The 23,150-nt window shown below is 44.3% G+C and overlaps 4 protein-coding genes across 11 annotated transcripts in view; 3 read left to right on the plus strand and 1 right to left on the minus strand.

Moving 5' to 3' along the window:
* The window catches only part of capn15 (calpain 15), a 28,328-nt gene extending 18,874 nt beyond the window's left edge, over nucleotides 1-9,454 (plus strand). For all 4 annotated transcript variants that reach the window (XM_011603389.2, XM_011603386.2, XM_003961296.3 and 1 more), the window contains exons 4-12: nucleotides 253-436; nucleotides 1,009-1,232; nucleotides 1,395-1,520; nucleotides 2,058-2,210; nucleotides 4,580-4,741; nucleotides 4,849-5,084; nucleotides 5,190-5,359; nucleotides 5,608-5,786; nucleotides 6,777-9,454. In XM_011603389.2, coding sequence (XP_011601691.1) covers nucleotides 253-436; nucleotides 1,009-1,232; nucleotides 1,395-1,520; nucleotides 2,058-2,210; nucleotides 4,580-4,741; nucleotides 4,849-5,084; nucleotides 5,190-5,359; nucleotides 5,608-5,786; nucleotides 6,777-6,954 — 1,612 coding nt within the window. In that variant the 3' untranslated portion in view covers nucleotides 6,955-9,454. The remainder of the gene's footprint in view (nucleotides 1-252; nucleotides 437-1,008; nucleotides 1,233-1,394; nucleotides 1,521-2,057; nucleotides 2,211-4,579; nucleotides 4,742-4,848; nucleotides 5,085-5,189; nucleotides 5,360-5,607; nucleotides 5,787-6,776) is intronic.
* Nucleotides 9,455-9,684: 230 nt separating this feature from the next.
* On the plus strand, nucleotides 9,685-17,376 carry LOC101074462 (putative protein MSS51 homolog, mitochondrial). Of its 3 annotated transcripts, none has more exons than XM_029835850.1 (8): nucleotides 9,685-9,952; nucleotides 11,208-11,372; nucleotides 11,461-11,610; nucleotides 11,735-11,851; nucleotides 12,930-13,054; nucleotides 13,254-13,817; nucleotides 16,210-16,303; nucleotides 16,443-17,376. In XM_029835850.1, exons 1-8 carry the CDS (start codon nucleotides 9,741-9,743, stop codon nucleotides 16,648-16,650), a joined length of 1,635 nt encoding a protein of 544 aa, XP_029691710.1. In that variant the 5' UTR covers nucleotides 9,685-9,740; the 3' UTR covers nucleotides 16,651-17,376. The 3 variants fall into 3 exon arrangements, with proteins under 3 accessions (XP_029691710.1, XP_003961344.2, XP_029691714.1); XM_029835854.1 differs by having other exon boundaries at nucleotides 9,818-9,938; XM_003961295.3 differs by lacking the exon at nucleotides 11,735-11,851 and having other exon boundaries at nucleotides 9,691-9,952.
* A 1,027-nt stretch (nucleotides 17,377-18,403) lies between these two features.
* LOC101065270 (putative protein MSS51 homolog, mitochondrial) lies at nucleotides 18,404-21,801 on the plus strand. 3 transcript variants are annotated; one of them, XM_029849869.1, is made up of 6 exons: nucleotides 18,404-18,678; nucleotides 19,360-19,457; nucleotides 19,595-19,719; nucleotides 19,799-20,362; nucleotides 20,450-20,543; nucleotides 21,366-21,801. In XM_029849869.1, exons 2-6 carry the CDS (start codon nucleotides 19,366-19,368, stop codon nucleotides 21,568-21,570), a joined length of 1,080 nt encoding a protein of 359 aa, XP_029705729.1. In that variant the 5' UTR covers nucleotides 18,404-18,678; nucleotides 19,360-19,365; the 3' UTR covers nucleotides 21,571-21,801. The 3 variants fall into 3 exon arrangements, with proteins under 3 accessions (XP_029705729.1, XP_011603919.2, XP_029705728.1); XM_011605617.2 differs by having other exon boundaries at nucleotides 18,406-18,619; nucleotides 19,314-19,457; XM_029849868.1 differs by having other exon boundaries at nucleotides 18,410-18,678; nucleotides 19,314-19,457.
* Nucleotide 21,802: 1 nt separating this feature from the next.
* On the minus strand, nucleotides 21,803-22,893 carry LOC101065044 (myeloid-associated differentiation marker-like protein 2). Its single transcript, XM_003961421.3, has one exon. It carries the CDS (start codon nucleotides 22,806-22,808, stop codon nucleotides 21,966-21,968), a length of 843 nt encoding a protein of 280 aa, XP_003961470.2. The 5' UTR covers nucleotides 22,809-22,893; the 3' UTR covers nucleotides 21,803-21,965.
* Between the last annotated feature and the right edge of the window lie 257 nt (nucleotides 22,894-23,150).

Below are 23,150 nucleotides of genomic sequence, written 5' to 3' on the forward strand. Positions count from 1 at the left end.
AGAGCAAAACTTTTCTGACTGGATTTTTCTTTCAACTGCTGCCTGTCCTTTCAATTTGACTTCTTTATGTTCCCGACTCGTTGTCCAGTTGACAGTCTTTCCATCTGCGGTATTTTTGGCTAAAATGGGAATGCACTCAGCCATCTACATTTCCTTTTACGACCTAATTCAGTTTGTGTCTGCATTTTCTCTCAGTCACAGTCTTCTAATCATCCCTCCTGTGCACTAACTTGGTTTTATGATCCCCCCCAGGTTCCTGAGTGCACTTGCTGTGCTTGCAGAGCGTCCTGAGCTCGTAGAGAGGGTAATGATCACGAGGACCATTTGTCCTGAGGGGGCCTACCAGGTTCGGTTATGCAAAGACGGGACATGGACAACTGTACTGGTCGACGACATGTTGCCCTGCGATGACTACGGGTACCTCCTCTTCTCACAGGTCAGGAAAAGGGGGAAATGAGAAAAAAAGTTTAAACATTTTGACAATAGAAACACATTCACATTACAGAGTCTGATGTAATGCCATTAGTGGCTTTACTCTTTGAAAGGAAATGATAGGAGCGTCCAAGGACAGTATATTGAAGTTTAATCTATCTGTAAGGAGTATCTGTGAGCTGTTTTTATTACCCTTACGAATAGCCCTTTTCATTTAGATGATTACAGCCATGGTGTGACGTAATAGAGAATATCACATGTCAAAAGAGCTTTTATACAGCCTAGATAGCACACATCAATTACAGGATAAATGAATTATTGCGTAATACTACAAACAAGATACAGTCAAGCAAAGCCTGACAAATGCACAAGAGCAAAAATTCAAAGTCAAGTTGATCACCAGAATGACTCATTGTGTTTAACAGAGGGTATCCTGTAAGCAGGAAACCATATGACAGAAGGACCACTCTGTTTCTACAGGGTTATTATGATCAGAGGCAGTAACACCCTAAAGCTGAATATCCTGACAGGCTTAACTTGACTAAATATTTCCTTTTCTGTTTCCTATCATTCCAGGCCCAGAGGAAGCAGCTATGGGTGGCGCTGATTGAGAAGGCCTTGGCCAAACTCCACGGCTCCTACTTCGCCCTGCAGGCAGGGCGTGCCATCGAAGGTCTGGCCACACTGACAGGGGCCCCCTGTGACTCCCTCATGCTCCAAGTGAGCTCTACCAACCCTCGGGAGGAGCCCATTGATACAGACCTCATCTGGGCCAAGATGCTAAGCTCCAAGGAGGCTGGGTAAAACAGGGGATTGATGGGGTTTTGACTACAGATACAGTATCTGCTGTTCTGGTAGTAAATAGACCATTTTCATAGAAATATTAACATGGTCAGTAATTTGACAGACAAGCTTGGAGAATTTTTTATTTTTTTTTTAATTTTGGTGGAATCTTTTGTCAGGTTTCTGATGGGTGCATCTTGTGGAGGAGGCAACATGAAAGTTGACGATGCTGTCTATGAGTCTTTGGGTCTGCGGCCTCGACATGCCTATTCTGTCCTGGATGTGCGAGATGTACAGGGTTACAGGTAAAAGACAAGTGATGAAAGCCTGTCGTTTTAGTTTAGTTTAGTTCTTCCACCTGCATTTCTTCTAAATGTAAATTTTCCCTTTCACCATCTTGAAAAGAAACCAAGTCTGGCCTCTGATTTACAGCCATTTTAAAGGACTAATGGAATAGCAAATTCGTGCGTGAAGGTGTTTGCACGATGAAAAGCTTCATAGGGTGGAGAGAGGATGCATATCAGAGCAGTTTGATCCCTTTAAGCATGGTTGCTTCCATTGTCAGGCTGCACAGCAGAGGCTTCTTACAGTTCTACCAGTAAGATGACGTTAAGACCAGCTATAAATCTGAAAAGCACCATGGAGTAAATAATTCACCCACTCTTTATATTTGAATGTAAAAACTTTACAATATGCTGTTTAGAATGTATAGAGATGGCAGTTACAGGCACCTGTAAGATGAGGTTATGTCTGCATGACCTAAATGTCAATACGTTATTGGTATTTAGCTGTTCATTTGAGTTACCCTCATCGCTGCTTGTCAATCTTTGCCCCCACATCAGACTACTGCGGCTGCGGAACCCCTGGGGTCGCTTTTCCTGGAATGGCAGCTGGTCAGATGAGTGGACAGACTGGCCTCAGCACTTGCGCCACGAGTTGATGGCCCATGGTAGCAGCGAGGGTGTCTTCTGGATGGAATACACTGACTTTATAAAGTAAGAATTATGTTTAGAAAGATTTTCACTTGTTCTATGGTTGTTGTTTTATTTATTCCGCTGTCTCCCTTAAACTGCACTGCAACAATTACATTCATCGTGTTCTATTTTATTGCATTTAGTAATCGATTTGTTGTTGATATTTTTTTAACCAGTTTTCCAGTTGTCATAAAAAAAAGGCAGCGACCTCTTCAGGTTTTTAAATTATTGTCCAATAATGATGATAAGTCAGTGACCTTTTGTGATGCTGATGACAAGATTTATGGCTCCTTGGAAACCATAATTACGAATGAAGATCAAGTGCCAGTTCAGATTTGATAACAGCTATACGCCCTTGTTATAGTGATTACAGTGTTTTGAATAAGTGACGGCAGACACTGGAGGCAAATTGGTGCCCTACTTGAGATTTCAGGGTGTTTGTTGCTAGCCAACATTAATAAAAACAATCTTATTCAATTATTTGATTCATTCAGCATGTATACACATGGAGTATCCAGGCACCATAAAATAAAAAAATAACAATTTCATTTAATTATCCATTTAAATGATAAAGAAAAAACACACAGCAGGTTTTATTCTAAACCATTCTGTATTTTCTTTGTCAAATATCGGTGTTTCTGTCATATAAAAAGCAAAGTCTAGTGTAGTAATGAGTCTTCCATCTTATCTGTCAGTCCATTTGCAAAAAAAAGGATTATGGTTTTTGTGGTTGTTTTTTGGGGGGGTGGGTTTCTTTCAATTAATAACATCATTCCTCCTCCTAGCAGTCAAATACGTGAGCAAATAGCACTGCATTGTCTGTCAACAATTGGGGATTACTGGGCAAACAGTAAGTCTCATAGAAGATCATTCATGCAAGGAGAAGGAAAATGGTTTCACTCCAGCCACTTAAAGGTGCTAATGTTGAATCTTTTATGAACGAGTTTTATGAGTACTAGAGAAGTAGCAATCAAATGCTCTATTTAAATTTGTCATAATACACTGTGTAATTATCGAGGGCTTCGTAATCAACTGCCTTTCTGGAGCTTCGCAGCCACCTAGTTTTGAGAAAGAGTGAGTTTTCAAAATATAATATTTGTTGAAAAATGCGACATACCTTAGTTCCTGTAGCACGCTGATGTTATGTTTTAATGATAGTTTTGGTTTCCAACGACTGCATGTGGAGGCTCAGGTTTGTCATTGCTCAATGTTTTGTCATATTTGATTAATCCCGTCATCCAGACTGAGACAGCAAGAAGTATTGGGAAGTGTTTTCTCGATGCCTGCCTGTCACCCCTGTAGAGGTCACTAAACACGGTTGCTGCCAACGACTTTATTGAAAACCAAAATAAATCTGAAACATAATGAAATGCTATTGCCTGATGAAACCCTGTGCTACAAGGTCAGAAAAGGATTAGGGTGGGGAACAAGGAATACCTCTGCTAGAATCAGTTAGTGGGTCCTTCAACCAATTCATTTCACAGGTTCAGAGGTACATGTGCATCATGGATTGCACTTGTGATTAACAGCAGTGACTGGATGTTGGACTTACAGTATTGATTTCCTGACTGTAGACTCTTGTTGTGTACAACATTCAAAAATGCTTACTGCTCACACACAACCCTGAGGCTGTGGATGCTACACTGGGCCACAATGGCCATCTTTGATATTCAATCACTGGTGTACAGTTCTGATGGAAAAGCCTCCCTTCACCTACCGGTAATTATTTTTAGGGGCAGCATGTCCAGCAGAATCGACTTCACTGTCCTCCGGAACAACCCAAACTTGAAAAATACCTTCAGCCTAGACAACGATCCCATCTGTCTTCTTTTTATTGTTTCCTCCGTGCGGCATATAATCACAGTAGTGTGTTGTGTGAGAATGCCTCAGCCTGAGTCTGCCCAGACCTTGCTTCAAAGAGGAAAAAGACAAGTGCTCACCCTGTGTTGGAGCTTCTTATTGATTTTTGTAAACGGTAAAAGGGAAATTATATTCATTTCTAGAAAAGCAGGAATTGTTCTCAATTACAAAATATACTCTTAAAGCGTGTGGAACTTCCCTTTCCTTCTTGATCGTGATTGTTTCAAATTGAGGAAACAAGAAAAGAACGGTTCAGAGCTTGAAACGGATCGTCTCTCTGGGTACCTCACCCTTTAAAAGAAGAGGTGGGTCGTGTCAGTGGGGTAAATGGTGTTTGTACAGCAGCAGCCTCAGAGGCTATGCTGATGTAAAGAGTTCCTTGTGAAGAATATAAATAGACTCAAAGCTGTAGGGAGAAAGATTCGCTCAGTGCTTCAAAAGAACAGAGGGTTCCGCACATCTGGAAACATGCAGCGATGGTGCCCTCTTCTCAAAATATGCTCTGTTCTGTCGTCCATCTTTTCCTACAGGTACTTTGATTCCGTGGACATCTGCAAGATCCACTCTGACTGGCAGGAGGTGAGGCTGCAGGGCTGCTTCCCCAGCAAGGCGAGCGGACCGGTCACCGTCACAGCCCTCACTGTGCTGGAGAGAACTGCTCTGGAGTTTGCTCTCTTCCAGGAGGGAAGCAGGTAAACACACCAGACCCCCTTTTTTTATTTGTTTTTGAAAGTTTTAATTTTGTTCCTTCCCAACTGGTCTGTTTGGCCCTGACCCAACTTCAACTCCGTCTCAACAGGCGTTCAGACACGGCCGACAGCCATCTGCTGGACCTGTGCATCATGGTCTTTCGTGCCTCTTTCGGCAGTAGCAACAAGATGACTCTCGGTCGCTTGTTGGCCCACAGCAAGCGGGCGGTGAAGAAGTTCGTAGGCTGCGATGTGATGCTGGAGCCGGGGGAGTACGCCGTCGTGTGCTGCGCCTTTAACCACTGGCAAATGAACATCAGCGGTGCAGGAGGCCCACCCACACCCAGTAGGTGTACTAAATAATCCACACAGAGATTCAGCGATAGTTTTGTAATAGTCAACCCAATGTAAAGAATTTAATTATTAATGGAATTTAACTTTTTTTTTCCAGTCTCAAGCCCCACCAGTGGAGCAGCACGGCGACCCAGCCAGGACTTCCCTGGCTACATCCTAGCAATCTACAGCTCCAGACAAGTGATGGTGGAGCAGGTGGAGGCCACTGCCACCACACTAGCAGATGCCATCATCCTGCTGACGGAAAACAAGGGCGAACGGCACGAGGTGAGACGCCCCTCCTCTTGATTCACATCTTCTGTCTTCCCATGAACCATTCCTTGACTTTTCTTCTTTTTTTTGAATGCCAGCTGTCACTGACATAATTTAGCCATTTAAACCTTAGTCTGTTCTTTTCTAAACTGGACAACAATGCAGTGCAGCCTCAGCCTATATTGTGTCGACAGCAACAAATCATCACATCATATGCAGGCATCTTCTGCGTGTCTGATTGCATCTGCTGTGTGTGCTCCCAGGGCCGTGAAGGAATGACGTGCTACTACCTGACCCACGGATGGGCCGGCCTCATCGTGGTGGTGGAGAACCGCCACCCAAAATACTACCTCCACGTTTCCTGTGACTGCACTGACAGTTTCAATGTGGTGTCGACACGTGGCAGTCTGAAGACCATCGACAGCGTTCCGCCGTTGCACAGGTGCTGTCTCACTTCTTCTGGCATAGTACATTTTAAAGAAAAAGGGAAAATGTGAAAATTTGGTACAGGTGTAGAAAGCAACCCATTCAACAGGTTTGTATGAATGCGATGATGCCAGAAGATACATCCTTCTTGTGCATTGTCACAGATATACCAGCCTCTGTTTCCTCCCACATCCTTATATCACCCCCATAATGGAATTGTTTAAAAATCATCAGCTTTTCTTGAGATTGGATATCTGCCACTTAAAGGTCACAGTCTGTTGCAGCACACTTGCATGTGAATTTATGGGTTTTAACTTTCGTCAAATCAAAGGAAGTGACATCACCAGACGGAAGGTACATCGATGCAGCCTCAGCGTTCTTTTTATATCCAGCAGTGTAGTATGCCATTCTGAATGCTTTACAGTGACTATGAGCAGAAGGGAAACCTATTTCACTGTTAGGTAAGAATATCAAGGCCAACACATTAATCCTGCAGAGGTGTGATGAGGTTAATGGAAACACTTTTCTCATTTTGTTTTCTCATATTGTCACTCAGCCAGACCGATTCAGAGGTGCTTCTCGGTGCTAATGAATCGATCTGTGTCTTCCAGTAGTTTCCCAAATCCAACCAAAGTTCTAGAATCTTTGAATTGATTCCATAACAGCAGATATATACAGTCTCCATGATTTTCATGACCTACTTTGATGCAGCAACAACGGCACAGATGATATTATTATTTCAGAACTTCCTTTCAGACAAATACCAAGTTTGTGTTTCTTTTGCCCTTGGGTCATCCTTTTTAGTTTTCAGAACTGTGTTTACAGAGTGAAGTGTAAAAAGTTCTGGACTGCAGTATTTTTATTCAAATGCTTGGTTGAACTCTCTTCTTTATCCTTAAATTTTACAGTCTCTTATTTTCAATGAAACGGAGAAAACATTTTAACAGATTTTTGAAAAGCACTTGGTTGAAAAAGCTCTTCTTTTTGTCTTTACCTCCCTCTGCAGGCAGGTGCTGGTGGTGCTGTCACAGCTGGAAGGAAACGCTGGCTTCTCCATCACCCACCGCTTGGCTCACCGTAAAGCAGCCCAGGCCTCTCTCGGAGACTGGACCCCCACCAAGGCTACCCACAGTCCACAGCTCACCCCTGATATTGATGGCCTGCACCGGCCTAGGCCGCTATGACCACCGCCTGCTATCTCCAGCACAGACTTTCCGCTTCTGTCAGACCACTGGAAAATCTGGAAATCCAAGAGCAGCCCTCAGAAACAAAGATGCAAACAGCAGTTATCCGCCGTCCTCACCTGCTCCATACACCTCTTCAGCTGGCTTGTGCTCACTCCCCTGCCAAACGGATGTGCCATGTCAGGATGAAACAAGGGAAGAGGTCCAGTTTTCCACGGACAAATATTTTTTTGTACAGGTGCTGTATATGGAACAGGTATTGCCCTCCCTCTCTTCCCATATGCTTGGAAACAATCCGGAGTTTCGAGCGCCGTAACTACTGAGCCATTTTCCAGCCTGTGAGCCAATCCCGTGCAGCGTTCAGACAATAACTCATATGTCATCCATGAGCACAGCTAGCAACCAGTAGACTTTGGGCTGAGAGAGTTTACCTACCAAGCCCTTTTATGGTACTTGCAAGCCAAACCCAAATCCTGGTTTCTGTCCTACGTGTTCATTTATAATATGTGCATCAGTCATACTCATTTTATACAACACTCATTGTCAATTTGTTGATATTTCTGTTTTGGAGGTCACAGAGAAAGCCATCACTCACACATTACTGTCTGTAGCTCCTCATCTTCATCACTGCTAGCCTCTCTCAACATCTCTCGAGATCAGGACCAAACCCAGTAATCTCGGCTGGAGGAGACGGCAGGATTTGGAGATGTCGGCCGGCAAGCCGCACTGCTCGTTCTTCGATGTTGCTCGCCCCCTCGGTTCTAGTGCTGTGTGCAGTGTTGTCATAACAGGTTTTACTTTGTGGCACGTAAGAGAATTTTCACTCCCCTGGCTTGGTAGACTAACAGGCAATTTCTCCTGACTGACACATAAATGGGTACTTGATTTATTTGCTCCCTGTCATAGTTTGAGTTGTAACTGCAGATTCTCTCCCTGGTCTGTCTTAGAAAGCTCAGTTGTCAGTTTACATCTTTCAATCTAAATCTCTCTAGATTCACGTCTGTTTTATCCTTTCAGTATCAGACAGTAAATATTTAACTATTGCCTATACATCAGTTTACCCGTGGGTTTATACACTTACGTATGCTCGGAAAGTCTTACAATAGCTTTTGTGAAGGTTTGCCATAGCGGAGCTCTGAAGAGCAGCTGCCGAGTTTACTTTGGCAGGTCAGGGACCATGTGTGTCTGTGTGTGTGTGTGCGCGCGCGCGTGCTTGGGTGCAGCATGAGCATCTGGCGGCGTCCTCATTTAATAATAAATAACCGTTTTGTCAGGGAGAAAAGAAGCGGACCCCTGAGACATGTCGTGACACTAAAAACTGCAGTTCTCTCGCAGTTTGAGCTACATTGTTTTCACTGATGGCTGGCCTGTAGCTGTTGTGTTGGTTCTCTCTGTGTCCCATCTGCTCCCAGATTCCTAAAACAGCCATCACTTCTGTTTTACAGAGCATCTGTCACCTCTCAAAAAGAGATGCTGAAACGGAGGTGGGAAAGATGCTCGCTGCGGTACGTTAAAACATCGCTAAAAGTAAAAGACTTTACTGACAGTTGATGTTATTATTGATCCGAATATGGAGAAACTTGAAACCTGGAAAATGTCTATACAACAATACAGATTTTAGTTTTTTTAGTGTGAGAAGTGAATTTCAGATGTGTTAAGGTTGAGATCAGGACTGCACAAAGACTGTAGCACCCTGTTGTTAGCGTCATTGGTGAAAGTGGCAGCACTGTGTCCTGAAAGCCTGCGGTCTAACAGTTCTTAAGAGAAACTACTGCAGCCCTACATCAAATGCTGATGTTAATTGTGTAAATATGTTTTCCAAAGAAAGAAAACCACTTTCATATGTCTGTCACCCCTGTGTGAAAGTGTGTGCACCCACTTTGTGTCTAATTTATTTGTGTAAATGATTTGCAGCCCTGTTGTCCAATGAAATGTGTTGAATGTTGATGGGATGGTTTACAGATGAAGGAATGTGACGATTTACAGTTTAAACCCAGAGGGTCAAGCAAATTAGGTACCACAAAATTCAGTGACACTGCTTGTTCACTTCGCAACTCTGTGACATTCTTGTTACATCTATTTCTGTTTTGATAAATGTCTAATTGGCTCGTAGCTCGTGCCCGTTGAACTTCCTCTTCCTCCTGTGAGGTTGAAGTCGAAGGCCCGTCTGTTCGTTCAGGGCTCCCCCTGCTGGTGGAAAGAAAAGCATCCTTGTCTCCTTCCTTCATTGTCGAGTCTGTTGACATAAACCACAAAAAACTAAAAAAATATACTGACCCTTTTGAACTACTAAAAATAAAAGAAAACAATGGTAGTGGAACCAATAAAACTCCAACATAATGCTGAAAAAGTGAAACTGATGAATGTGATATATATTTTATTGATCTTTTGGGGGGAGAAATGGGTATATATGTACAAACATGTATGTTTAATTTTCAATCTCAGGTTCTAATGGACCAAATAAATTTTTTTTAAATTATAAGACGGTATTTGTCATAAATCTGGGGTGGATGGTTTGTTTGTATTAGATTAGCATTTATTTTGCATGAAGAGGATCCTTTAATTTCAGCAGAACAGATGGTAGATGTAGTAAAAGATTCTATCTGAATCGTTATATGCAAAGAATGAAATATGCAGTCCTTTATTGGTTCTGAAACATTATCATCGTTGTGATCGCTGGTTCCTGTTGGCAGATATCAGATTGTGCCCCAGTTATTTGTGTTATTTTTCAGTCTCCAACTCCTCTCCCCATTTTCCCCTGTCCTCCTTTTCTTTGGCACCCTCAAATGCCTCCGAGGCCCAAACTCCTCCCCGATCCATCCGACTTCCTTCCCTCCTCACTCACCCCCACCCTCCACCTGTGTGGAACCACGGTTATAAGTTTTACTGACCCCAGCACAGACGCGGGGGAAAGTCCTCGGGTGACAACAGCCAGAACCGTCAATCACTGCACACCACCTAGGAATAAGGTTCTTCAACCACAGGTACCAGTGACCCGGTGAGCTCTGCCTGCATGCTTGTGATTAACCTGAATAGACCACATCTCGGACTCTAGAAATGAAATGATTTCTGCTGCAAAGTAATGAAAGGAAACGATATCAGGATAAACATGTTTTGAGCAAGTAGATGTCCAGTCAAGTCTGGAGAATGACAAGGAAGCATGTGAGCTGCTGACATACACACACTTGCCTCCCATCAGGTGACAGAAATGTCTGCGCCAGAGTTTTCTCAACAACCAGTGATGTAACTGGAAGAACATGCCAGCCGGAGCCTTAGACTGTTGTAAGAAGTTTGCTTTTGTTTGCAATCTTCCTGGTTATGAGACCCTCACCAAGTGTGTGTGAGCGACACAAAGGCTTTGCGTAGTTTTGGTCTCTGTCCATTCCACTCATACTTGTGCACTGTTGTGGATTTTTTTGTTTTTTTTAAAAGAAATTGTACATTATCAAAAACATCTTTTGGTCCTCGTCTGGAGGATCAAAAAAAAATGGAGACCTTTGTTGTGTTTCTCTGTTGTCGGGTTGCTGAGGGCAAAAGCCTTTGTGTGGCTCAGAACTGTCCATCTTTATAAGGAGGATCCAGGTTTCCAGGCCTGCCTGGTCTCATTTGTCAGACTAGTCTGGCTCCCCTGCTGCTCACCTCCCACTGACTCACAGCGCACACTGATAAATCAGAGGATCTGATGGTTCACATTGTCAGTAGGGGTGTGTTGGGGGGCGGCAACACATGGCCTGAGACCAGTTTAAGTGAAAGATCCTTGACTTTAAAGGCTTATCTGATCTTCCCCCCCGAACCACCCGTGATATGGTTTTATTAACTGCCTGGCTGAGGAAATGACCACAGTGCAGCTTTATTGTGCACTTCCTGTTAGAGCCTGTAACAGGTGACTTAAGTCGTGTCGATCAGCAGCATTAATCAGTCGCTGTATATTTGATCATTTAGAGTCAAGTAGTTCAGCCTTTGTCTTCACCTTTAAAGAACAATCTCTCACAGGCCGTCTGGTGCTTTCAGGCATCTTCTTCTGCAGTGTTCTCCAGATACAATCCCATCTCTGCTCTTCACAACACACCAGTTTAGCCATCAGCATCATCCATTTCTCTTCCTGGTTCTAAAGTTCAAGTGCCATAGCAATGGGCTAAATACTTATTTAAATATTTGAATTGCTTATTTTTAACAAATTTTTAAACACTACTTAACTTGTATTAATTTTGTATTCTCCATCCCTGAGTTTATTTGTTTGTTTTTAATTTAAGCTACAGAATGGCATCCCACATCCCAGCGCTCCCACAATCCTTCACTCCAGGCACTGACAGTGTCTTTTCTGACCAGTCTGGCTTTTACTCTCTGGACTCCAATGTTCCCGGGCTCTCAAAGGTGATCCTGGACAAGTTGAACATGAAGGATTATGGAGAATACAGGTACCTGTTCATTTTACGCCGCGCTCCCTTTAATGCCAATGTTGCAGGTTCAGATCAACTGAACCTTGAGCACATATGTGTCCGACAGGGCGGCCGTTGGGGGAAAGCTCCAGGGAATCTCCTTCCGCAACTACAAGGAGATGTTTCAGAAGATGGAGGAGACGTTTAAGTTCTGCGCCAGCTGCAACAAGCTGCCCGAGCATCTGGCCGAGGGACAGGCGCTGAAACGCTGCGTCAAGTGAGTGCAAAGCCACAAGTGAAGGACACCTCTTAAAGTGATGTGTTGACACGAATCACCATTCTGCAACATTCAGGCATTAACTGATTAACGCTGACTGAAATGGGATCTTTGTGGGGGTCAGGATGTTGTTTGGACATTTTCTCCCATCAGCCGTCATGTGTGAAGCATTACCAGCCACAGCTGCCGTATCAGCGGCAGCAGAAGGGGAGGTCATCAGGCTGTGGACGGCTCTGCAGAGGTGGACAGCGGCCAGTTTTAAATATAGCTAAGTCCCCTGATCGTGATTCATCCACCCTGAAAACTTGGCAGCTTATCAGCTGTGGCTTAATACGGTTCAGAACGTCGCAATGTCAGAGATTATCTGGAGGAGTGGGGAAGATAATATTTTGCATGCTCACCGTATGTTTTATCACTTGGTTTTCTTCAGGAACTCTGTGTCCTTGCCTCATCTTTGGTTTGAATTCTTGTTTATTGTGACTGAGGGGGCCCTTTGAGTGTTACTCAGTGAGAGGTACGCTGCTGTATCCCTGTTTTCCTTATCATTTGTGGATTATAACCAATGTCCTCAATGGGATGGAACATGCCTGATTTTATGAGAATGTTGGTGTCTCCGAGGCAGCACATGCCTCCAAAGTAAAGTGATACAGGCTGACACAGGCGGTCTGGCATTCGCTGCAACACATTACCTCTGCACCCATGAAGTGGCATCCTAGAATTTTCCTTCTGTGGAGGCTTTTGTATGATGCTGGATGACAGGATAGTATATTAGGAATGGCCATACAGGAATGTGAGATGCTATTTGTGCCCTTGCAGAGGACATTCTAGCAGAGCTTTGAGGTAATGTTCTCATACTTTCATGGACACATGCATTATGTGAACACCATAAGCGTATATAAATACTGCAAATGATCCTCATTCTGAGTGCGTTAGCATGTTTATTTTCAGCAGGCTCTATAACCAGTATGTCTGCAATGTAAGTACGTTAGCATATGCTATTTAGCTCTAAACACCCACGAAGGTCATTAGCTCTAACACATTGTAATTATTATTGACAGTCGTTTGCAGGTTCTGGGTTTGAATCCTTTCTTTATTCGGTCACATTCGTGTGAGTCGGAGTGTGTGTGTTATAGTGGATGGAATAGGAATCACTGTCACCTCAAAAGAACAGTTTCAGCTGCTTCAAGGAAAATGCTGGCAGGCATGTAAATACCAAACCAGTCAACTTATTTATGTCTCGGAGCAGCACAGAATACATTTATTGGTTTCGCTTTCCGTGCATTATTTCTTTGCCACGTGATGCTTTTCTGTGCTTTCAGGTGCTTGAATGTATACTACTGTACCAAGGAGTGTCAGAGGGTCGACTGGCCCCAGCATAAAAGAGCCTGCAAGACGCTGCGTCTGGTTGCCGTTGACAGGCTGGTGGAGTGGCTGATCTTCACTGGTGAGAAATGAGAAAGGCAGCAGTGGAGATCCGAAAATATCAGCTTGATTAATGCCACGACTTCGAAATGTTGCACTAACCAAATGCTCCAGAGACCAGAACTGACGATCGCAGTGTTTATTTGTGCGCTTGTTTGAATCTTAATGAATGTTCTCCGGGCTTCGCATCTCTTATCCCGTGTTTTCTTCAATCCATGTAGGAGATCTCCCGTTCCCCACTGGGACGTGGTCCAAGACAGCGACAGAGGTGCGGAACTGGGAGGACTGGTTTGCCATGCAGGGGGACCTGACTCCACGTCTGGATGCCATCTTGTCCTCTCCCAACATGGCAGCCATTTGGAAGAACGCTAGCAGGTCAAAGCCAGACGACTCGGAGCTGCGTCAGTCGGTGTGGCGAATTCAGAGCGAGTTCCTCTCCAGAGTTCTCTCAGTCGGGGTGGCCGTGAAACATTTTGGGCTTGACCCCTATGTCAAGCCGCTCACCATCCACCTGGTGGGGGCATCCTATAATGAAACCATGGGAGCCAGGCTGACTGACTGCGACGAGCTGACCCACATGTTCCCGGAACACCAGGGTATGGAGGTAGTCATGGTGGGACCTGAGGTGGTGGACGGGCCAATCCTGAGGCCTCCTCTGAGGGCCTTTGGCCCCAGGAAGCAGGTCTACATCAGTGCGCACAAGGGTCTCTACCATCAGTTTTGGGAAGATGTGGTGGAGGAAGAGGAAGCAGCAAAACCAGACTTGGTGGTTGGATTTCATCCTGGTAGGTAAAAGAAACCTGCTGAAGCCCTGAAATCATGGCTTGGCTGGGACACATTCACCTCAGAATGCCTTTAAATCAGGCAGTAAAGAGCGGAGTCACTGCTGCTATAAATAGAATCTACTCAGCTGAAGTGGTCAGCTGTCTTGGGGAACCAGTGACTTCTCTCCCTTTACGGTCATTTAACAATTGCCTCTATCAGGAAACGGAGCCGGCAGGAGACGTATAACTCACCGGACAGGGTCCGTTCATTAGTGCTTGACTTTTACTGGGGATTTGGCCGTTTAATGGGGGCAGCTGGAAAATCGTTTGGCTTGGATTGCCAGATTCGTAATGTCATTAAGTTAACCATTTGAAAGAGGAGTCGGTGAGCCCTTCTAGTCTTCCCGTGACGAACGCTTAAAACCACGCTGGTGCGTGCAAAAACACTTTGCAATTTCCTGTCCCTATTTTCAGACACGGGGCTGGTGAGGACAATAACTAACATTGTTCTTCAACGGAATTTATTTGGCAGATTCTCTCCCGCAGAAGGGCCAAAAGAGTGTTGGTTCGTAGGTACTTTAGGCCCGTCAGAGGAATAATGAAAAGTCTATTTCGCAATGGAGAATTTAAAGCCACAATTTTGATTCTTCTGTCAGATTTTCCCACCAACATGATTTGATTTTAAGCGGGTGGCGACAGTTAAAAGATGATTTGTGACCTCTAGCATCTGCTGAGCACAACAGCAGTGCCTACTACCAGCCCCCCCCCACGTGCAGCCGTGCGTCTCTTCAAAGTGCCGCCATAACCTGACACCAGTCCAGCACTCGCAGCGTCGAGCCCCGCAACCTTCAGGGCAGCAATAAAGTCACCGACCCAGCCTCATCCAGATCATCCATCTCAGCTCTCAGCTATCTCTGGAGCTAAATATACAGGAATTAGTCATCCCGCAAATAAATTCCCACCTGACTGGCTGTCAAGGCCGGCAGAGCGCTGCATCATGAGATGTTTAAGTTGAAGTGACAAAAGTGTGTGGGTGTGTGTGTGTGGGGGGGGGGGGTTCTGTGTAAAACAAGGTCATTTGAACCAACAAAGTCAGGATGGTGATGTCAACTGTCAGTTAGATCAAGGTGATCTGGTCCACAGGTAGTCAGCCGGTGGATCCGTCTCAGAGGTGTCTCGTTGAGGAACAGACGCTCGTCACTGCAGAGGCTTCTCAGGGCTCCAGCTCTCTCTGAAGCCGCACAATTACTGCAGTCATTAACGCTCACGCTGTATCACTCCTCGTCAGTCGAGCTCCAGCAGGTCCCCGTTAAATATTTCATCACGACGGGAAGTGGAACCCCGGGGATGTTGCTGCCATAACATGCATTATTCACATTAAAATCTTGTATTTTCTTGTATTTTCCGCCGCCGGAATCTTGCATGAAAGATGCAACGTGGGGCTGACGACCAGGAAACGCACGAGCAGGTCGACAGCAGACACACAGCAGCACTCCAGTGTGGCTGGAGTTGGCAGCAGTGGTGCAGGGCCGCCACAGATGCTAATTATTCCAAACAAACGCAGTCAGGCAACATCTGCATGTTCATTTGTCGCAGGATTATGCACCCGCCGTCTCAATCTGGGGTCGTTAAATTAGGCGAGGAGAACTTTTCCCACTGACTGTGTGAATTTAACAGACAATTTAAAAAAAAAAAAGTCCAGAAGGAAGAATGCTGCACTGCAGAGAGAGTCAGCCTGTTCTAGATTAATAGAGCGAAAACGTTGTTTTTCGATTTCAGCTCATTTGCAAGTTTGATGGGATGTTACATTTCAAACAAACAACATTTCAAACTGAGAGTGTTAATGTGAGAATAGTTTAACCCTTGTGTAATGCTCCTATTGTTGTTACTCAGCCAGCGTTTGTGGGTCTGATGGACCCGTTGCATTTTGTGGCTTTTAATGCCTCAATCAAACACTTTTATGTTAAAATACTGAACAGATGTTTACCTTATCCCAATTACAGGCAGTATTAACAATATATATGGTTAATACTTGCCCTTTACCTTTGTTAGGTCACATTTATAACTTATTATTTAAAACATGATAAAGAAAATCAATTAAAATCAAGATGAGTGGAAACAAATTTACAAGTGAAGCAAGGTTTTTCAAAACTACTGACTTTTATTTCTTTTGAACTTTGAACTTTCCCAAACACCACACAAGGGTTAGATTGAAAATTAGAGGGGAAAATGGAGGAAAGGAATGAAAATAAAACAAAAACAAGCCAGTTTGACTTTGTGATCTTGGAGTTCCCTGGAGGAACCTTGTGGAGGCATCTTTTAAACTGTTTAAGGATGATGATATTTAAATAGGGTGCTGGTAGCATGACAAGGCCAAACTAAACCAGATGCCTTTTATGTGGATTTGTGGCAGGTTTCCATGCTAACCGTGGTCTGCTGGAAGGATGGCTGCCCACTCTTCTCCTGCTCAGAGATTATAACATCCCATCTTTCTTCACAATGTACAGGTGAGTCTGTTTGCATGATCCATTTTCTCCATCTTTGAGTGGTAGTAGACACTTTCATTGCTTAAACATCTCAGTTCTCTTCCATAAGCTGCATATCATCATGATCTAATCAGCCCTGATTTTGCTTTGGTCCCCCCAGTGAGATGGAGCTCCAGTCCTCCCTCCACATACTGACAGAGCTGGAGATGCACATCAGGGACAGTGGACAAAATCCGTTCACCTCCCAGAAGCCGGAGCAGGTTCAGTCCTGCCCCAACAAACCCCCGGTCTACTGCAACTCTCACTACATCTCCTTCCAGGGACTCCTTCCTCGAAAAGAGCTCGAGGAACCCAGACCAGAAAATTAAGTCAAAGAGGGGAAAAAAGTTAGTTTTTTCATCAACACTTTAGAAAAGAGATGTTCCTGCAGTGATGGACACTGTCTATGTTGCCTCTTAGCTGAGGATGCTGATGCTGGTTTTCTCTTTAGGCAGAGAATCATTCTGTCCATTCTTCACTTATTCTCTACTTGTGTCTCCATGTTCATGGTGATGGCCCCTGAAAGCAGCACGAGTTAGGAGGACACAGAAGGTCACAGGCGGCACTAGACAGCCTTTCAAAGCCTTTCAATTGTTTTGAATGTCATGTTGCAGCTTTGCGCTGCCCCTCAGACCCTCAATAGTTCAGGATCCCGGTGCTTATGGAAGCACCTTTGCCAGCAGTTACAGGGTCATCTTCACAGGCTTTGCACTCCTGGGTAGGAGGATATCACGTCCTTCTCTGCAGATCCTCTGTCCGGTCGGATGACAACAGTTGGTGGACAAGTGTCCTTCAGTTACTCTCAGTTGTCTTTTACTGAGGAGAAGCATCTGTCTGGACCTCAGAGTGCTGGAGCACTGTAGTGACAGCTTGAACCTCCTGGAACTTTTTTCCATCTGTATACAGCTTCTCTGAATCTCAGCATGAGTGACCATTTGTTGTTTGTTCACATTTCGTTTGTTTTACTTTCAGATGCTTATTGGCAGATGCAATAATTCAACTCTGTCCAAAGACAATCTGCGTGATCATTTTAAACAATACATTTCATGCAAAATCTGTGGTATCATTTTCAATGCTCTGTGTCTAGTCCTCATACCAATAGCAAATTGGACAACTCAAACACACGAGGTTACATTTTTAAAATTCACCATCTGGTCAAAATGCTTTATGTAAGCTTTGAAAATTCTCATGGACTCATTGGTGCCAGCTCCCACCTTGGAACCCACATTTACGACCATTGAAATTCCAGAATATAATTTAGAATTATAGACAAAATGAAGCAAAAATCTGATGAAAAGTCTGAAGTTTTTTGAGGATTAAAGTTCTGACACACTGCACGAGGATTATTGTGTGACCCAGATAGGAAGTCCTCTGCGATGCTGTGATTGGATGAGTGGACGACTGCAGACAGATGCAGGCATAGATGCGGCGGCTTTGGAATAATCAAAACCGAGCTCTGCTGCCCCCTTCAGTCCAATGTTGGCGTTGACCTGCTCTCTTCGCTGAGCAGCTCGTCCATCGGCTCTGGGATGAGGATTCTAAAGAAGATTCTGAGTGTCTCTGACTCTACTTCACACCCTCCATCCCTCTAGCTTCCCTACCGCCAAGAGTCTTCACTGGACACAATTGGACATGATGATGTGAAGAAATAACAACAACAACGACAACAACAATAATAAAGTTCCTAGCATTGATTAACAACAGCTGGAATATTTGACGTAACTGAAGAAAATCAATCTGGGGGGGGGGGGGGGGGCGGACAACAAAAACAACAACGACAACACAAAAATCATTACGTTTCTCGATTCATTTCCGGAGATTGTGTAGTGCTTCCCTCTAGTGGACAAATGTTGAGACGCCTACTTAGTTTTTTGTTTGTTTTATCAGCGTTTCACTTTCGCACGATTTATTCAAAACACCATTAAGTCTAATATAACTAAAACTCTCTGCACCTAAACATACACTTATATACTATGTGTACTATATGTACACACACACACACACACACACACACACACATATACACATATATGTATTTATAAAGTAGGATTTTCATTTCCATGGCAGAAAATGGGCATGTAAGTGAATCCAGGAGCCATCAAAATGTTTTTTTCCCTTCTTTAGCTCCAGTGCAGTGAGTTCAGAAATGTTCTGGGGTGTTCTGGTAAAGGAGACGCACAGGTGCGGCTCTATATCTGGCAGCAGCAGCCCCTCCGACAGGCGAAAGGCTCTTCACACATCTAAAAGCGGCTGCAGGACGGTGGCCTCGGTGGCTCCCAAAATGACGGAATCTCAGAGGTTAGTTTGACTACAGGCAGTTTTGGCTTGATAACATCGATCAAACGCCAAGTTATAAGGTAACCAATTATACAATCATGTGAAAGTCAAAGGAATTCACGTGTGCGGGAACACAAACAGGCTGTAATTGATAAAAGCTGCTCGCCACTATTTTACTTATTTCTTTTAAACAAACGTTGACATTTTTAAGCTTTATTCCTCCAGAATTTGACTTCGTTTTTAATTAGCACTGTTCATTCTGAAGCAACTTGTTATTCTAAAAATAGAAAAGGCATTCCCAAATTTAGCCCGCATATTTACCATGCAGTTAGATTGTAATACTATAGTATAATCTGTTTTCAATCACACAAGTGCAATTTTAGGTTATTAATGTAATACCCCCCCCCTTTTTTTTTACTTTTTGACTATTGTTTTCTTTACTTTCACAGCTAGAATCAACCCCCCCTGTTTTTTTTCAACTAACTCAATATTTGTGACAAAATTATATTATTAAAGTAGATGATCATGGATTTAAAATTGTCACATATTGGTCAAAATATCAGGAAACTCTACATTTCAGATGAATCAATGACCAATATAATCATAGCTATAGTTCTGTGTTCAGTCAAACATTTCAAATATTCAGCATTTTATTACCTTTTTTCCAGTTCATTGTGTTTTCACAGTGTTAATGTTGCATTCTGTCGCTGTCCAGCACTGGTCTGCAGACCAGAGATAAACCCATGACCTTTAAATCTCAGAGAGAGATGTTCGAGAAAATGGAGGACTCATTTAAAATCTGCACACGGTGTGAGAAGAGACCAAATCAGCTTTCAAACCCACTGAAGCGCTGTGCCAGGTAAAAACTAAAAATGCCAAAGTTCTCACCTGGGACACCACATCATTTGGTGATTCCCCCCCCCCCCCCCCCCCCCTTCAACACACACACACACACACACACACACACACACACTTGTCTCCTCTTCCTTTGTGCAGGTGCTTGAATGTGTACTACTGCAGTAAAGAGTGTCAGAAGGAGGACTGGTCCAACCACAAGAAGCTCTGCTCACAGCTGCGTCTGGCTGCCATCGACAGAGTCACTGAATGGCTTTTGTTCCAGGGTATGGAAGTTGTCCATTAACCGTGGAAAAGGTGGTCATGGTGTTAGTCTCTAATAAACCTATTCTTTCACATCTTTAGGAGCTCTTCCGTTCCCAACAGAAAAATGGTCCAGGCCGGAGTCGGAGGTTAAAGGCTGGAATGACTTTCTCGCTCTCCAGGGAGATCTCACAACTTGCCTGGATCCCATTATAAATAGTAAAAACATGACAGACTTGTGGGCCAATGCAGGGAGACCCCGGCCTGACGAGGAGGACCTGAGGCAGTCGCTGTGGAGGGTCTGCAGCGAGTTCTTCTCCAGGCCACTGACCATAGCCTGGGGAATGAGACTGTTTGGGCTTCAACCTTATTCCAAACCTCTCACCATCCACCTGGTGGGAGCAGACAACACCGACACTCTGGCTGCCAAACTGACGGACTACGACGAGCTGAACCACATGTTCCCCGGACACCAGGGGATCGAGATCGTCATGGTGGGACCGGAGGTGGTGGAGGGGCCCATCATGAGGCCTCCTCTCAGGGCCTTTGGGCCCAAAAACAGGGTGTACATCAGTGCGTACAAGGGCCTCTACCATCAGTTCTGGGAGGAGCTGGTGGAGCGAGAGGAAGCTTCCAGGCCAGACCTGGTGGTTGGATTTCACCCTGGTGAGAAATGCCCAATCTGAGCTGAACTAAAGTCTGAGGATGAACTTTGTCTTTGGACCTTCATCAACTCTGTGCTTTTGTGTCAAGGATTTGATGCCAGTCAGGGTCTGGAAGAGGGGTGGCTTCCAACGCTGCTGCTCCTCAGGGATTATGATATTCCAGCTCTTTTCACCACTCTGAAGTGAGTCTGTCATCTCACACGGGCAGGGGGCTGGAGCCTCTCCCAGCTGACACGGGGGGCACCCCTGAATGAGTTGCAAGCTCATTGCTGGGCCCTATGTGAGCATTCAGGGCTTTCAATTCCTTGCTCAAGGTACCGCGGCGATTCCCTGAAGGTCTCCTGGCACCTTCCCCTACTGCCAGAACACCTTCCATGTTAAATATTGTCAAAACATTTAAAAAATCATTTAAAAAGGGGGGGTGGGGGGTGGTTCTGGCAAAGAAAGTGCCACAACACCTTTCAGAGCACTGCCAAGGTACCCTTGAGCAAGGTACCGCACCCACAAATGCTTATATAGGTCCCAGCGATGAACTGGCGACTCATCCAGGGGCCGTTCTGCCTTCACTCATTGTGCACCCTCCCCCGTGACCCCGAAAGGGATAAAGCGGTTAAGAAGACAAGAAGATGAAAACCGTTTGAATATTTTTTAAACTTTTGCTAGACCTTCAAGCTAGTGAATTTTTAATCAATGACATGTTATTTCACTACACTACACAAGATAAATGATACAGTATCTTTTCAGAAAGTTTTTTCATTGCTCCTTATATTGGAAGTATGCATAGTTATGGAGTCTTCAACTGATTGTAACAACTATGGGAAATGCTCAGTCTATCTGGGAAAAAGAAGCAAATTAGCAACCAGTTGTTAATGTGTATTATTTGCCTTTGTGTACTGAACATCACACTAGCACTACTGCTCTAGAGTATGCAAATGCACGTCTAATCTCCTGAGGTCATTTCCCTTATGTCCAGCATCACTGATTGTCTCTTCCTCCACCCACAGTGAGACGGAGATGACCTACTCCCTGCAGATCCTATTGGAGTTGGAGATGCACATGAAGGGAAGTGGAGCTAACCCGTTTGCATCGCTCAAGCCTGAAGTGGTGGGTTTGGCTCCCAACAAGCCTCCCGTCTACTCCAACTCGCACTACTTCTGCTTCCAGGGTCTTCAGGAGACTGTTGAGTTTGAGGAGCCAGAGGAGCTCTGAAGGAGATGGTTCTTTTTCACTTTGCAAATGTTTGAAAATTCCACGGCAAGTGTTCAGCGCTGCTGTTAAATATTACCTTCGCCGTTCATTTTCACTATCTCCTTTTTATGGCCCAACTGCCCGAGCTGTCAGATTTGAATATATTAACACCATCTGGACTATTAGCAGAAGCCGTAAAACTTTGTAGCAATACTCAAATGCTAAAGACATTAAATGCAACATCCACTCAGACTCAGCTTTTTGTGACTTATTTTATAATCATTGTTCAGTTTGGATTGATAAAAGAATTTGCCAAAATAAAAAGACATGTTATCATGAGGTTAAATTTACTGCAGAGTACACAATGTACAATTGTCATTTTTTATGTCCTCATCATCAAATCTCGCTAACATCAACTAGCGAGCTTTAAAGGTTAAAACGAGGTCGATAACATAAAGTATTAGATTGAGAATAGCTCCTATGGCAACAGTGTGCACGTCTGCATAATAACAGCTGTGACAGATATAAGGACTGTACCCATTGTGTATGTAACCGAAGACACACCAGAGAATGATGGCGAGCAGGTATGACAAGACCGCCACAATGTTGAACACAAACTCCATCAATTTCAGGGCAAATGAGAGCAGACACTGCAGCAGCGAGAGCAGGTTGAGAATGATGATGGCCACCGTGACGAGGAGGCATCCAAGAAACAGAGGGACGCAGAGGATCAATGTGAAAGGGCGGAAGTGCCATTCAGCCATCACTAAGTGGTCAATGGTCGCAGTGATGATGATACAGGCTACGAAAGCCTCTGACATGCGAAGGCATCCTCTTATGCTACACATGTAGCCTTTTGGTAATTTCATCCACCGCAGTATGGCGTCCACCACAAAAACAATCGTGGCAACGAAGGAGAAGATCAAACACAGGATGTTGCCGACGCAGGTGGAGCAGATAAAAACGATTCCAAAGATGATCGTAGCCGAGATGATCGTTACAGCACACACGGTGGTCAGCCCGCAGGTTAGGTCGGCCCAGTCGGGAAGAAAGGCAACGAGGAGCACGTTCCAGCTCATGGCCTCCATCACAGTCAGAACCACTGCTACAGTAATGCAGAAGAACCAGACGAATTCACACCAGACGCCCCATGGACTCACCATCCAGCCTCTGAAAAGGACAATTATAAGAGCCAAAGTACTGAAGATAATCTCCAGAAGGCGCAGGATGCCATGAATCCCCTTGAATGGTCCGCACATAGTGCTCAGGAGATATGAAAGTTAATGAAGAAGCAAAAGTGTCCTTATTTAAGCCAGCACACTGTTAGATGACCTGCTGCTACAGTTCATCGGTTCTGCTGCTGTGGACAGAGTCAAATTTTATACGAGTAACACAAAGGCAGATCGCTTCAATTCAAATTTCCTACTAGTAGGGGTGTATGTCTCAAAGTAGCTGTATGTTCAATATGAATAATCAACATTTAAATGAATGTAAGATCAAGGGAAAATTCAATTTCACAAGCATTTCCTAAAAATATTTACTTATTAAACCAAAAATAATGACACATCTGAAAAATGTAGTTATGCATGTAACAGAATTAT

This window comes from Takifugu rubripes, chromosome 1 (assembly GCF_901000725.2).
Source record: "Takifugu rubripes chromosome 1, fTakRub1.2, whole genome shotgun sequence".
NCBI classification, from domain to species: Eukaryota; Metazoa; Chordata; class Actinopteri; order Tetraodontiformes; family Tetraodontidae; genus Takifugu; species Takifugu rubripes.

What these genes read in the sequence shown, in the direction of transcription:
- LOC101065270 (XM_011605617.2), top strand. Translation starts at nt 18,468, where the DNA reads ATGTTCTGGGGTGTTCTGGTAAAGGAGACGCACAGGTGCGGCTCTATA. An exon ending in AAAATGACGGAATCTCAGAG is followed by an intron (nt 18,620 to 19,313) that starts GTTAGTTTGACT and finishes GTCGCTGTCCAG; the next exon opens with CACTGGTCTGCAGACCAGAG. An exon ending in CCACTGAAGCGCTGTGCCAG is followed by an intron (nt 19,458 to 19,594) that starts GTAAAAACTAAA and finishes TCCTTTGTGCAG; the next exon opens with GTGCTTGAATGTGTACTACT.
- LOC101065044 (XM_003961421.3), bottom strand. Translation starts at nt 22,808, where the DNA reads ATGTGCGGACCATTCAAGGGGATTCATGGCATCCTGCGCCTTCTGGAG.
- LOC101074462 (XM_029835850.1), top strand. Translation starts at nt 9,741, where the DNA reads ATGCCTCCGAGGCCCAAACTCCTCCCCGATCCATCCGACTTCCTTCCC. An exon ending in CCACAGGTACCAGTGACCCG is followed by an intron (nt 9,953 to 11,207) that starts GTGAGCTCTGCC and finishes TTTTAATTTAAG; the next exon opens with CTACAGAATGGCATCCCACA. An exon ending in AAGGATTATGGAGAATACAG is followed by an intron (nt 11,373 to 11,460) that starts GTACCTGTTCAT and finishes TGTGTCCGACAG; the next exon opens with GGCGGCCGTTGGGGGAAAGC.